Source organism: Candoia aspera, chromosome 10, assembly GCF_035149785.1.
Source record: "Candoia aspera isolate rCanAsp1 chromosome 10, rCanAsp1.hap2, whole genome shotgun sequence".
Classification (NCBI taxonomy): domain Eukaryota; kingdom Metazoa; phylum Chordata; class Lepidosauria; order Squamata; family Boidae; genus Candoia; species Candoia aspera.
Window position 1 is genome coordinate 16,936,899 of NC_086162.1, and position 12,279 is coordinate 16,949,177.

At 41.3% G+C, this 12,279-nt stretch overlaps 2 protein-coding genes across 3 annotated transcripts in view; both read right to left on the bottom strand.

Moving 5' to 3' along the window:
• Nucleotides 1-12,279, bottom strand: part of LOC134503551 (synaptophysin-like protein 1) — a 258,926-nt gene that overhangs the window by 122,965 nt on the left and 123,682 nt on the right. The window lies entirely within an intron of this gene.
• Nucleotides 1,760-11,018, bottom strand: FBL (fibrillarin). 2 transcript variants are annotated; one of them, XM_063311963.1, is made up of 10 exons: nt 10,917-10,983; nt 10,678-10,740; nt 8,523-8,546; nt 8,364-8,474; nt 4,829-4,923; nt 4,497-4,667; nt 3,804-3,936; nt 3,145-3,257; nt 2,823-2,968; nt 1,760-1,968 (listed from the first exon to the last, which is right to left on the bottom strand). In XM_063311963.1, exons 1-10 carry the CDS (start codon nt 10,924-10,926, stop codon nt 1,935-1,937), a joined length of 900 nt encoding a protein of 299 aa, XP_063168033.1. In that variant the 5' UTR covers nt 10,927-10,983; the 3' UTR covers nt 1,760-1,934. The 2 variants fall into 2 exon arrangements, with proteins under 2 accessions (XP_063168033.1, XP_063168032.1); XM_063311962.1 differs by having other exon boundaries at nt 8,364-8,546; nt 10,917-11,018.

Here is a 12,279-nt window from a genome sequence, read left to right on the forward strand (position 1 = left end):
ATAAAAGCAATTTGAAGAAAGCCTTCAACATTGCTACTGCTGAACAACTTTGAGGAGTTGAATGCCACCAGTAGACCAATGCTAAGAACACCTAGTATCTATCTGTCTGAAATCTTGGACTGACATTACTTCGATGGCATAAAGATGCTGTAGCAGGGAATCTGGTGAGGTTACCTATGGATGGTGATTTTGACATGCAGGGGTTAGTTGGATGTCAAGGAAGCTTTAGAAATAACATCCCTCTAGTACATCTGGATCCTTGGGAGAAGAGCAATGACAAATCTCCATAAAATAGTTAAGAGCAGAGCCATCACACTGACAACAAAGGTCTGCATAGTTAAAGCAATGGTGTTCCCTATAGTAACGTATGGCTGCGAGAGCTGGACCATAAGGAAGGCTGAGAGAAGGAAGATCAATGCTTTTGAACTGTGGTGTTGGAGGAAAATTCTGAGAGTGCCTTGGACTGCAAGAAGATCAAACCAGTCCATCCTCCAGGAAATAAAACCAGACTGCTCACTCGAGGGAATGATATTAAAGGCAAAACTGAAATACTTTGGCCACATAATGAGAAGACAGGACACCCTGGAGAAGATGCTGATGCTAGGGAGAGTGGAAGGCAAAAGGAAGAGGTGCCGACCGAGGGCAAGGTGGATGGATGATATTCTAGAGGTGATGGATTCGTCCCTGGGGGAGCTGGGGGTGTGGACGACCAACAGGAGGCTCTGGCGTGGGCTGGTCCATGAAGTCATGAAGAGTCGAAGGCGACTAAACGAATAAACAACAACAGTACATCTGGACCAGAGGAATAAAAATGTTTTTTAAAATAAAGGGCTAAAAAGAGCTACTCTTTTTACAGTTCTTTGGCTACTTACAAAGCACGCCATGGTGGCCCTGGTGGGGTGCTACTTCTGAGGCTTAGCTCTTCACTTTGCTAGTTTATAACAGAAACCTTAAAATTTGTGAGAACAGTTTACAGTACAGCTCCCTCTTCACACTGTTCTTTATTCCTGAAATTAAGCTGCGTGTCCAGGTTTCTTTCCCCTTAAGATACTAAATAAATCTCTTGGATTATACATTTTCAAATAGCTATCGCATGTATCTATCCCCTCAACCCTAAAAGCCTAGAGTTAACAATAATCAGCAAGAACCAATGGTTAGATTTGTAATTCCCATAACTTTGGGATTTGTTCTCCGGAGAGATTCTATGTTAGTTTTTTTTAAAAAAATATTTTACAAGGCTTTTATAACAGTTCCTCGTACTCTCCAATTTGGCTTCCTCCCCAACCTTATAAACATCAATCTGAACTGCTCCTGAATCCAAGGCACTGGGCCAGCCGGTCTCTCGTAGTCCTAGGAAGAAGGCAATAACAAACCATTTACAAACAATATTGCCTAGAAAACTGCATGGGTTTGCCCAGGCGGCTGCCAAGAGTCAAGACGGACTCGGAGGCAGAAACAAAAATAAACAAATCTGAAAATGGTCAACCAAAAATCAGAATGAAAATAAATCACCTTGAGATCTAAGAGGCAACACTGTATACACATTTCACTAACCTACATTGTTTAACATTGTTTTATGATGGGAGGCATTTTAACACTTCATAAATATAGTACTTTAAAATGGTGAATGCAGAAACTGGGCAGTCTGTAAGCACAGTAAATGAATGAAAGAAGAGGGTTAAGAGAGTCCCTTGATTCATTCTGATGTGTTAATTTATGCAAGTCTTTCCTCATCCTCAAAACTACAAAGAATCTAGCATGTCTCTATATTACTTATTTTAATAAAAAATGTACACATTTCAGAATGCCACGGAACACAGATGCAATACAGCATCTTGGATTGTTGAGGCCCAGGCGGTAGCAAGAATCCTGACATGATAAGAAATAAGAAAAGTCCTTTTGCCCCAAGCGCTATAGCAATGGGCATCAACTATTTATGTGCTTTGCTTCTTCGGTTTAGGTGGTGGCCTGCAAGAGAAGGAAGATTAGATTAGATTAATTTATTTTGGTCATAGACAAAATAGAAAAAGAAGAGGATCTGTTACCTGAATTGGGAATAAACAGGGCCACTTCAATCCTTCTTTGTATGTGGAGAAACTATCCAATGCACGATTCAGGATTTTCAGGTTTTGCTTATAAAACTTTTAATGAACTCTTCATTCATAAAAATATCTGTTTGCATTCCAAAGTTTTGTATGGGTTCAGGGATAATCTCTGAACATCAGGGAAAGCAAAATCCCAGCATCAGACTTTGCTATAGCTGCTTCACAGAAAGACTCCTCTATTCTCAGAGATTCAGCAGCAATAGTAGCTGGTTTTCCCTTTCTGGGAAGCAGGAGATATAGCCTATAGTCCAACAGGGAGCCAAAAAATGCCCAGGCTTGTCTCAAGTTTGAATGAATAAATGGCCTTCAGCCAGGACATGTCCTTCATTCACCCAATCTATCAGGTTCAACAATAACCACATGCACTCTATGCTGCGAGTCGCAGATCAAGCCTTTAATGACATCATCCAATGAAAGGGAGAGATGCATTTAATAAAAAAGGCATTTGGGGAGATATTGCTGGGTTAGATGGACAAGAAATCTAAACTATTCTATCACTGAGAGTAAGATTGACATAGGGCTTACAGATTTTAAAGTTAAATGAGATAATGGATATTTTCCAGGAATCTGAATAGACAGAATAGATTCTTCCTGCTGTTGTTGCAGGCGAGATGATGATGATGGGAGAACAGATCAGATTTTACTGGGGACTAAATACTACCTTCCCAAACCTCCAGACACACAGAATTCCACCAGTGGCCTCTGGTTTCCCCATACCTGTAGATGCCAACCACCACAGCGTGATCTCGCTCATATGGCTCCAAAGTCAGTTGTTCCTGGGGTTTCATATTTTCCTGCTGCATTTTCTTCACCTCTGATGCAAAGACTGCCTCAGGGGCTGCTGTTGAATCAATACAGTTGGCCTGGAAGACAGTGTAACGTATAAGTCAACACAAAATCCTCAAATTCAACTAGGCCAGGGGAGACCTTACCACTCCCATCTAATACAGGAGTACAAAACAGCAGTCACTGACAACTATGATACCATAAGATGTTCCCCTATCAGCCCAAGGTCCTACAGCCAAGATTAAAGCCTTACTTTGATGGAGATAACAAAATGACCACCATTCTTCAAAAAGTTGTGCGCGTTTAAAGCAACAATACGCGACTGATCAGGCTGAGCCACATCTGCGAAAATGACATCCACCATACCTGCAAAGAGAAAGTGTATACCAGTATATCTACCAGCTATATGCCAAACCTTTATATATAACTTATATTACAATCAATATAAAATTACAAACCTTATAATTAATCTAGTTTCTTAAGGTTGGGCAAAAGGAACACATGGGGACCGAGAGCAATTTTCCCCAAGCTGGTGCCATGCTGAAGGCTGTCATGCTAGTGGGGGTGAAAGGAACTTATCTGGTTACAACAGACATGCCCAGGTTGGAAAAGTTGAAGGCTGACCTTGAAAAGTGTAGGCAATTAAGCTAAATGGATAACAATGACTCTGCAAAATAACTTTTCGGTCTGTGCAAAACATATTTTGGCACTGAACATCCTGGAATATTTTGTTCCAAGAAAAGTAGGTTTTGACAACACGTACTATCATCCTATGTTCTTAAAGTGCCTGCTATTCCTTTGTTCAAGGCATAGGACAGAGGGAGAAACCAACAGAAAGGGACTTAAGACACTCATCTTAAATTAGCACACCTGCATCTCCTTGAGCAGGAATTACAGCTTTATATCTCTTACCAATCAACATGCGGTATTTGTGTGGGTGCCGTGCATCTTCGATGACAGGGATGATGTTGGTCCTTTTTTTTGCTACGTTGATGAGGTCACGGCCTGAGCGGTGGGAGAACTCCACAGCATACACAAGCCCTTCCTGTTTAACCAGAAACAAGAAGAAAGGAGAATCAGTGCCTTGCTTAGCTACATATATGGAGGCTAACAGACAAAATACTCACAAGGCACATCTTTTGGAGTGCTGTGAAATGAAACTATTTAAAAATTAATTATTTGGAAGAGTAATGTTCAATCCTATGCAAGTAATCCTCCCCTGTGTTGTTTCCCTTGCCCTTTTTCTTCAGCTATATTATTACTGTAATAGAGAGGGAGAGATCATCCCCACAATTATATGATGAATCCCCAATTGTGCATCATTCTTCTCTTCCCTCACCTAGCTTCTGATGTGCAACTGGGGAAGAGACTGTCTCTGAGATTATCCAGAAATCTAAAAATGAGGTCCGATGCAACTTTCGATTGGAGACCGAGGCCAGTCAAAATACATGGAAATTTATTAAGACTTAAGGAAATTGTTTTGTCTAATGATTCATTGGGAATTAACTGCAATATATTTGCAGCAGCAGCCTATGGTAGGGACAAGGTGCCCTTCACATTTGCTCAAGCTATAGTCCCTATTTTGGCATTTGAACAGTTTCTTACCGGCCCCACAATGTCAGAGACATGAGACACCGTTGTTCCTGATGCTGCTCCCAAGTATAACACTTTTGCTCCCGGTTTGATATGAATCTGATCAATGCCTCCAAGGATGGCAGCAGCCAACTTGGAACGGAAGGGGTTCCAGGCACGGTATTCCACCTTTGCTTCACCATCCTGTGGTAGAAAAGCAAAGAATCCTGGATAGAGAAAGCCTTTCTAGAATAAAAGAACCCTTGGAACATGCTCCTAACTTTACTCCCAACAATTTATAGACAATCCTGTCTTCTAGGTGTTCCATTGTCTTGTAATTTTCCAAAGCATTACCCGATACTCACCTCTACAGATATTCTCTTTTCTCCATATACAGATTCTCCAGGTACCAGATTTTGTGTGACTAATGCATCTTCTTTTCCCCTGCAGATAAAGACTCCTAAGGATGCAAAAGATTTATTCATATAGTGAATAAATGGCCTCTAGTGAACATTCTAAGATCACAATTTGTAGAATATGTCATTTCTACAATGTCACGATTATTTCCCCAACTATTCCCAGGGAACTCTTCCTCCAAAAAAGGACCAATGGTATCCAAATGAAAGCTTTATCACTGATCCATAATGTAGCCCCTAGGCCTGGTTATTTGAAAACAAGCCTTACTCTATTCAGCTGGGCTTACTCTCAGGAAAGCAGGCATATGATTACAGTTGTTGTCTCAGACAATAGCAAGGAGACCTTGTGCCTATTTCAGCCTGCTGCTGTTACTCTCTAAGATGACAAGAATCCAAATGGAAATTGAAATAAATAACATAATAGGGAAAACAACCATCTCTTTAAAACACATCCATGTCAACAGCTCGTGAACTCTCTTTCCAAGAATTTGTAATATACATACTATTCAGCCTGTGTTTATTTGTATTCTAAGTAACACATTAAGCTTATTATAGCCTGGAATTTAAACACTCATGCAGTAGCCATTGGTAACAAGGGATTACATACAGGCACATGCATGGAATTTCGTAAGGGCAAGTGAGCCGGCTGGCAGAGGCAAAATGGGGAAGCATTCTCTCTCCCCCCCCAGAATACTTGGCACAAAAACTATACTGGTTGAAACCTTGTCTCTCATGCTCAACACTGAGAAGGACAGAGCAAATAACTTTAAGGGGCTTATTTACAACGGTGACTTACTAGAATACTTCCAGCTTCAATGGGTTCTTCTCAAGGTCCCATTAGAAGTATTCTCTTCCAGTGGGGAAGGAAAGGCATTACATTTAAAGCCCTACATGGCATGAGGCCAAGTTACCTGAGGGACCGCCTCTTCCCCATTACATCAGCCTGTCCCACCTGATCGTGCAGAGAAGGCATGCTGCGGACCCCGTCTGTAAGAGAATTCCATCTGGCGGGGTCCAGGAAGCAGGCCTTCTCTGCAGTAGCTCCCACCTGGTGGAACACACTGCCCCCGGAGGTGAGGTTGGCCCCATCGCTCCTGGCCTTTCGGAGGAGTCTGAAGACCTGGTTCTGCCACCTCGCTTGGGGCGGAGAGGGGAACAGATCTACATGGGGATGGCTGCTATAGACCACTCCTCCCACATATGGACCGTTTTAGATTCTCCTGCCACTTGGACTTTTTTACTTTTTACTCCTATTTATATCTATTTATTAGAATAATTTTATATTTGTATATTTTATTTTATTATATGATTGTTGTTTTAATCGATTATTGTAAACCGCCCAGAGTCCCCTGATGGGAGGAGATGGGCGGGGACAAATTGAATAAATAAATACATACATACACACACAATTTCTTGTCTGTTATTAAAATAAACGTTCCAAGTTCTGTACTTGCTTTGCTTAAAAATGGCTTCCCATGATACTACTGTCTTTCTTTAAAATTTAAAGGAACATGTTCTTTATTAAAACACCATTATGAAGAGAACATGCATAGCCAAGTTAGGCTACATCTGGTCAGAAATATTTAAGTGGTTTGTGGGAATCAGAATATTTGCATCTGACCTTGAGTTCTCTTCAGTCAGGTAGCCCCATCTAGTCGGAGCAGTTTCAAGCAGTTAGTGCACAATGAGATGCTAGAACTAGACTTTAGCAGTTGAAAAACGCATTTCACAAATATGCATTTTTTTCCAGTCTAACTATGCTGAAAATTCAGGCTTTCTAGCAGTCTTGTATTTGCAAAGATTCTAAGCATTATTAAGGGAATATCATGAATGAGACCTTCCACCTCCCTTGAAACAAATTACTGTCCAGAGGATGGTTTCTAAAAAAATGAATGGGAACAGATGAGGTGAATAGTGGATAAAGGCTTGCTCACTACCAGCATACCCCAGCAAGCTACTGAGAAATAGCCTATGGATTCAAAACAAAACAACCAGCTTTCCATCTATAACCCAGTATTGTACAATGAAAAGAACCTAATTAATCATCAACTAGCTGAAGCATCTGTTCCTGCCATAATTTTGGCCACAGCTAATAAGATATTGCTGGAGGAGAGCCGTGTTAGTCTATGGTGGCAAAAAAAATCCAGAATCTGAATTTGGTAGTGCCTTTTCTGACTAATACATTTTATCAAAAGGCATAAGCTTTCATAAACTGCAGCTCACTTCAACAGATGCATAGCGATCTCTATTAAAAGGTATCAGCTATTATGATTATGATTATTTTTTATTTTTTGGTGCCTTCGAGTCAGTCTTGACTCCTGGCGACTGCCTGGACAAGTCCCTGCAGTTTTCTTGGCAAGATTTTTCAGAAATGGTTTGCCATTGCCTGCTTCCTAGGGCTGAATGACTGGCTCAAGGTCACCTAGTTGGCTTCATGCCCAAGGTGGGACTAGAACTCATGGTCTCCCAGTTTCTAGACTAGTGCCTTAACCACTACACCAAACTGGCTCTCCATTGGGAGAATAAGGCAGTATAATTTGCTCTGTGTGTGTTCAAAAATGTATGCTATCCTTTAAAACAGGGTTTCCCAAACTGGGAAACAATACTTAAAAATTATTTATGTGAATACTTTGGACATAACAGTTACCTTGTCCTAAAGGAGAGTAAGAGAAACTTCATGGATGTCAGTGCTTGATTCAAATACAGGCAGTGTTTTGATGGCTAAGAGTACATTTAGTTTTATTTGAGGTAGTCAGAGATTACAGCAAATAGGTTCTTGATGCAAAATAGTGATGCCAGAATTTTTTAAGGTCATGCTTCTTGGATTTGAGGAAGGAAATTTCTCTTTCTTTTAAAAACACTGTTAAGTCTAGTTTACGATTTATTTAGTTTTTTCTACTTGTATACTGCCAAATCAATACACACCCGGGGTGATTTACAAAATAGTCAATAGAAAACATCCATAAACAGTTAAAATGTCCACAGTAAGTGCCAGTAAAATTAAAAATAACCAATTACTAATCAAGTTTACAAAAACACAAAGATAACAATAATGAAAAGTAATCAAAACAAAATTAACAAAACCAAGTATCAAAATAAAAGAACAAACACATTCAAAGAAGAGGAAAGACAACAAACTAAACACCACACGTTTTTTCAGAAGCGTTCCATCATATGTAGCTTCCACCATGTTAGAAGGGATGGAGGAAGCCTTAATTCTAAGTCTTCACTGTGAAGACTTACAGACCAGTTTCTTAGTTTTTCCCACCTCAAATCAGTGAAAACTGTATCAAGAGTTTTTGACAGCTATTGGGGCTGCAAAAAAGAGGTTCTGGGATTGCATTCTGTATGGGGCTCCAGGCTGCCTGTACCTGTTCTAGACATATGAAGTTGTCCCTCCGTCAACTTTTTAGCAGAGAAAGTTAAAAAATAAAATTATTTCCTTACATTTGAGCCAATATATGACATACTGGGCAAGTCTTACCTTCATGCCTGTGGGGTTCTACAATCACCTTTTTGCCTCCTTTGAAGCCACCCCGTCCTCCTCGTCCACCACCTCCTCGTCCACCTCGGAAACCACCACCTCCTCGTCCACCTCGGAAACCACCACCTCCTCGTCCACCTCCAGGAGATTTAAATCCACCTCCAGGAGATTTAAATCCACCTCCTATGAACAAAGGGGAAGAGAAGGTCTAGACAGTACCTGGTCAGTATCAAATGCCATCCGAAAATTGGCCTCAAGATATAACCCGTATAGCCACAAGTTTGAGACCAATGACATTAGCTCAACAGTTATCCCCAAGTTGTTCCCCTCAAGACACAAGTTCTGTGAAAAAGGGGACAACCTTTTTAACGTATTTCCATCCTAGCTTTCCTCAAGAAATTCAAGACTGCATGCTCAGCAGTGTCTTATCATTTATCTTTAAAAACAAACCCATAAACCCCTAAGATAACTAAACAGGTCCAAACCTAGTATAACCCAATGAGGTCCACTAACAAATACAGATTTGAACCTGGGCCTACATAGTCCCAAATCAAGAAAAAACAATTTTCAGAGAAATATCTTTAAGCTTCATCGTTTGCTTGCAGATGTTTCATTATCCAACTAGGTAACATCATTAGCGCCCTGATGATGTTACCTAGTTGGGTAATAAAACATCTGAAAGCAAACAACCAAGGTCAGAGAGCACCAAGAACTTCACAGTTCAACCCTGAGCTACAAATATTCTCTTCTATTGAAATATCTTTAAAGTAAATTTAGGTAAGGACCATAAACTTCACTCATTCTGACAGGCAACAGAATAGGTAAAAGAAAGAAAAGGCCTACAGGTAGTCCTCACTTAACTGCCCTGTTTAGCAACCATTCGAAGTTAGAACGGCACTGAAAAAGTTACTTTATGACTGGTCCTTGCACTTATGACCTTTGCAGCGTCCCATGGTCACGTCACTGGCATTTGCATGCTTCACAGCTGGCTTCTGACAAGCAGAGTCAGTGGAGAAGCCAGCAGTAAAATCACAAGTTGTGGTCATGTGAAGTCTTGCTTAACAACTGCATCACTTAGCAACAGAGTTGCTAGTTCCAATGGAGGTTCTTAAACGAGGACTATCTATAAACTATTATTGTAACAGCTATTTGCAACAGATAATACCTAGTAATCAATGACATGATATAACCAACTAGCTCTCCAGCAAAAATTGCTCTGTTACTGCTGACTACAGCAAACAAACACAAAAACCTACATTAGATTCAAATGGATACAGTTGACAAAGCATGCTCGAAACAACAGAAATTTCTACCATAATCAGATTTATTAATGTGGGAATGGCATCACAAGATCTTTTGGTGGTGGTGGTTGTTGTTAGCTACCACACTAGCAAGGCCCAGCATGTCACCTTGGGGGGAGGGGGATGTCAACACATCAGATGCACATTAGTCACATATTGACCAAACTATTAACGGAAAATGCAACTAGGCTTTCAGGTAGACAAACCAATTATTTTGGCGCCAGCTCCCCAAAGTGGTAACGAAGAGCCCATGAGATGGTTGCATTGCATGTGAGATTTTGGTGCATTCTCCTGTGATCTTATTTTTATTCATTGTTTTAACTGTTATTTAAGATTTGTTTTAATTGCTTGTTGTATTGTACACTGCCCAGAGTCACGTTAGTGAGATGGGCAGTTATATAAATTTGATAAATAAATAATAAAACCTACGAGTAGCTTTGGTCCCCCCTACTGTAGTAGTACATGGGAATGACTTTGGAAGATAGGAGGAAGAGCCGCAGTCTAGACAACGGTCTGATAAACAAAACTTGAGTCCAAAGGGGGAGGGGTGGAGAAAGCATCTCAGAAGGTAACCCCCCTAGTTTTCTGGAGAGTAAAAGTGAGGGACGGGAGGGGTACTTTCAGGCTTGCAAGATTGGTGTTAGCCTTGCAAGGTAGTCCAGACAAGAAGCACAACCAGCTCTATCTTCACTGAAAGGTTACATTAACAGAATCTTGCAAGCCTGAAAGTACCCCTCCCGTCCCTCACTTTTACTCTCCCGAAAACTAGGAAGGATCCCTTCTGAGACCCTTTCGCTACCCCTCCTCCTTTGGATTCAAATTTCGTTTAACAGACCGTTGTCTAGGCTGCGGCTCTTCCTCCTGCCTCCTAAGGTCATTCCCACATACCTTACACCTACAGCACGGATACTGCAAAGGAGATCTAGGCGTCGCGGAGTAGCAAGGCGCCATTCCAAGCCGATATTGAGATGCGGAGAGAGAGAAAAAAGAAGAAACACGGACGAGTAACAAACCTCGCCCTCCTCGGAAGCCTCCACGTCCTCCACGGTCCCCACGTCCTCCGCGGGGGGTAAAACCTGCAGGGGGAGAGGCAGACAGGCAGAGAATCCGAATCAGCAAATGGTCGCAGCAGCCATGGGCCCGAGTCCCTCCCAAAATTCTCCGTCCCCAGCAGCTGGCCCATGTAGCAGCCACACAAGGACTCCAAAAAAAACTCGACCGCGCCGAACAGGTTTCTTCACACCCGCCTTACCGGGCCGCATGGCTGGACCGAACACGCCAGGAGCCTCCTTCCCCACGCGCCTAAAATTCCAGGACAGGAAACCCAGGCGCGCAGACCTTTACACGTCATATGCCACGGGTCGCACAGGAACTACGTCAGGGAGCGAGTTGCGCGCACGCGCGCAGGGCTTTCTGGGGAATGCAGTCCACTGCAGTGATTGGGGGGGCTGCGGTCTTTGCCGGTTCTTTCCTTTCACGCTCAAAACGGTTTTTTTTTTCCTTTCCTTTTTTCCACTCTTCTTATGCGGAGGCTGGAGTAGGGAGAAGAGCTGCTGAGCTCCGTGGATCTATTTAGCCGGCGCTAAAGGCATTTTATTGCGGAAGAAGGAACAGCAAATGGCGACCCTGAGTCGTGGTGCATGAAACCCAAAGGCTGGCTAGGAAAATCATCCTTTTCCTGTCAGTTGAAATGCAGAGAGAACAAAAATATAATTTATTGCTTTTCCAGACACGTGGGATCACAATTAGGATTTTCACCTGATTCAGTAAAATTTGGTCAGTCATTAAGTCTCCATTTCGGATCTTAAAATCAAGAATTTGTGTAAGGTTTTGAAAAAAAAAATGTTCTGAAGCAAAAAGAAGGGGTTCTGTGTGGCTGCGGGCTTTGCTTTTAGAGATGAACTTTCCTTTCTGTTGCATGGAAGAGAACGAACGGGGATTGTCAACTGCAGTTTGCAATAAGCGTTTGCATTAAAGGGAGCTGTAGTTCTTTTGGCTGCTCAATTCAGCCAAAAACACTTTTAGCAAATCAAAATGTCTTATTATGTAATCCGTGTGTTTACTTAGAAGTATATATCTGCAAATTCAGTGGGATTAATATTTATTCTTAAAAATTATAATTCTAGGTTATAAATCTTATGTATGGTTACCTGGAAATAATCATTAATACTTGCCATGGAATAAACATAGGCAGCCTATCAATTCAATATTATGGCCCAAACATTTATATATTATCTCGTGTGTGTGTAAAATGCCTTTGTTTCATTACTGAATAAACACATGTAGCTCATTCCTGCCTCTTTAGCTCCCTTTGAATACAGCCATATTTGTGCAATTTTAGATATGAATTGTACATGCTTGAGGCCTAAACATGTAAAGTAATGAGAGATTCACCTTAGTGAGCTTCATGGAATTATTTCTTTCCTACAGCCACAGGGAGGGAAATATTAGGAAGAATTTTCACTACTGAATCGAAGATTTTTCAGAAAGTACTTTTGATCATTAGCAATGGAGACTTTAAGAGGAACAAACTCTGAGTATTGAAATAATATTGAAGTTTGTTTGATTTCAGACTTGTAAAGTGTGAAAATACCACTATAAACACTGCCACTTCA

Coding starts and splice junctions, on each gene's coding strand:
- FBL (XM_063311962.1), bottom strand. Junction 8,547..10,677: donor AGGCTTCCGAGGAGGGCGAG/GTTTGTTACTCG, acceptor CTTTGTTCATAG/GAGGTGGATTTAAATCTCCT. Junction 4,924..8,363: donor AGAACCCCACAGGCATGAAG/GTAAGACTTGCC, acceptor TTGCATCCTTAG/GAGTCTTTATCTGCAGGGGA.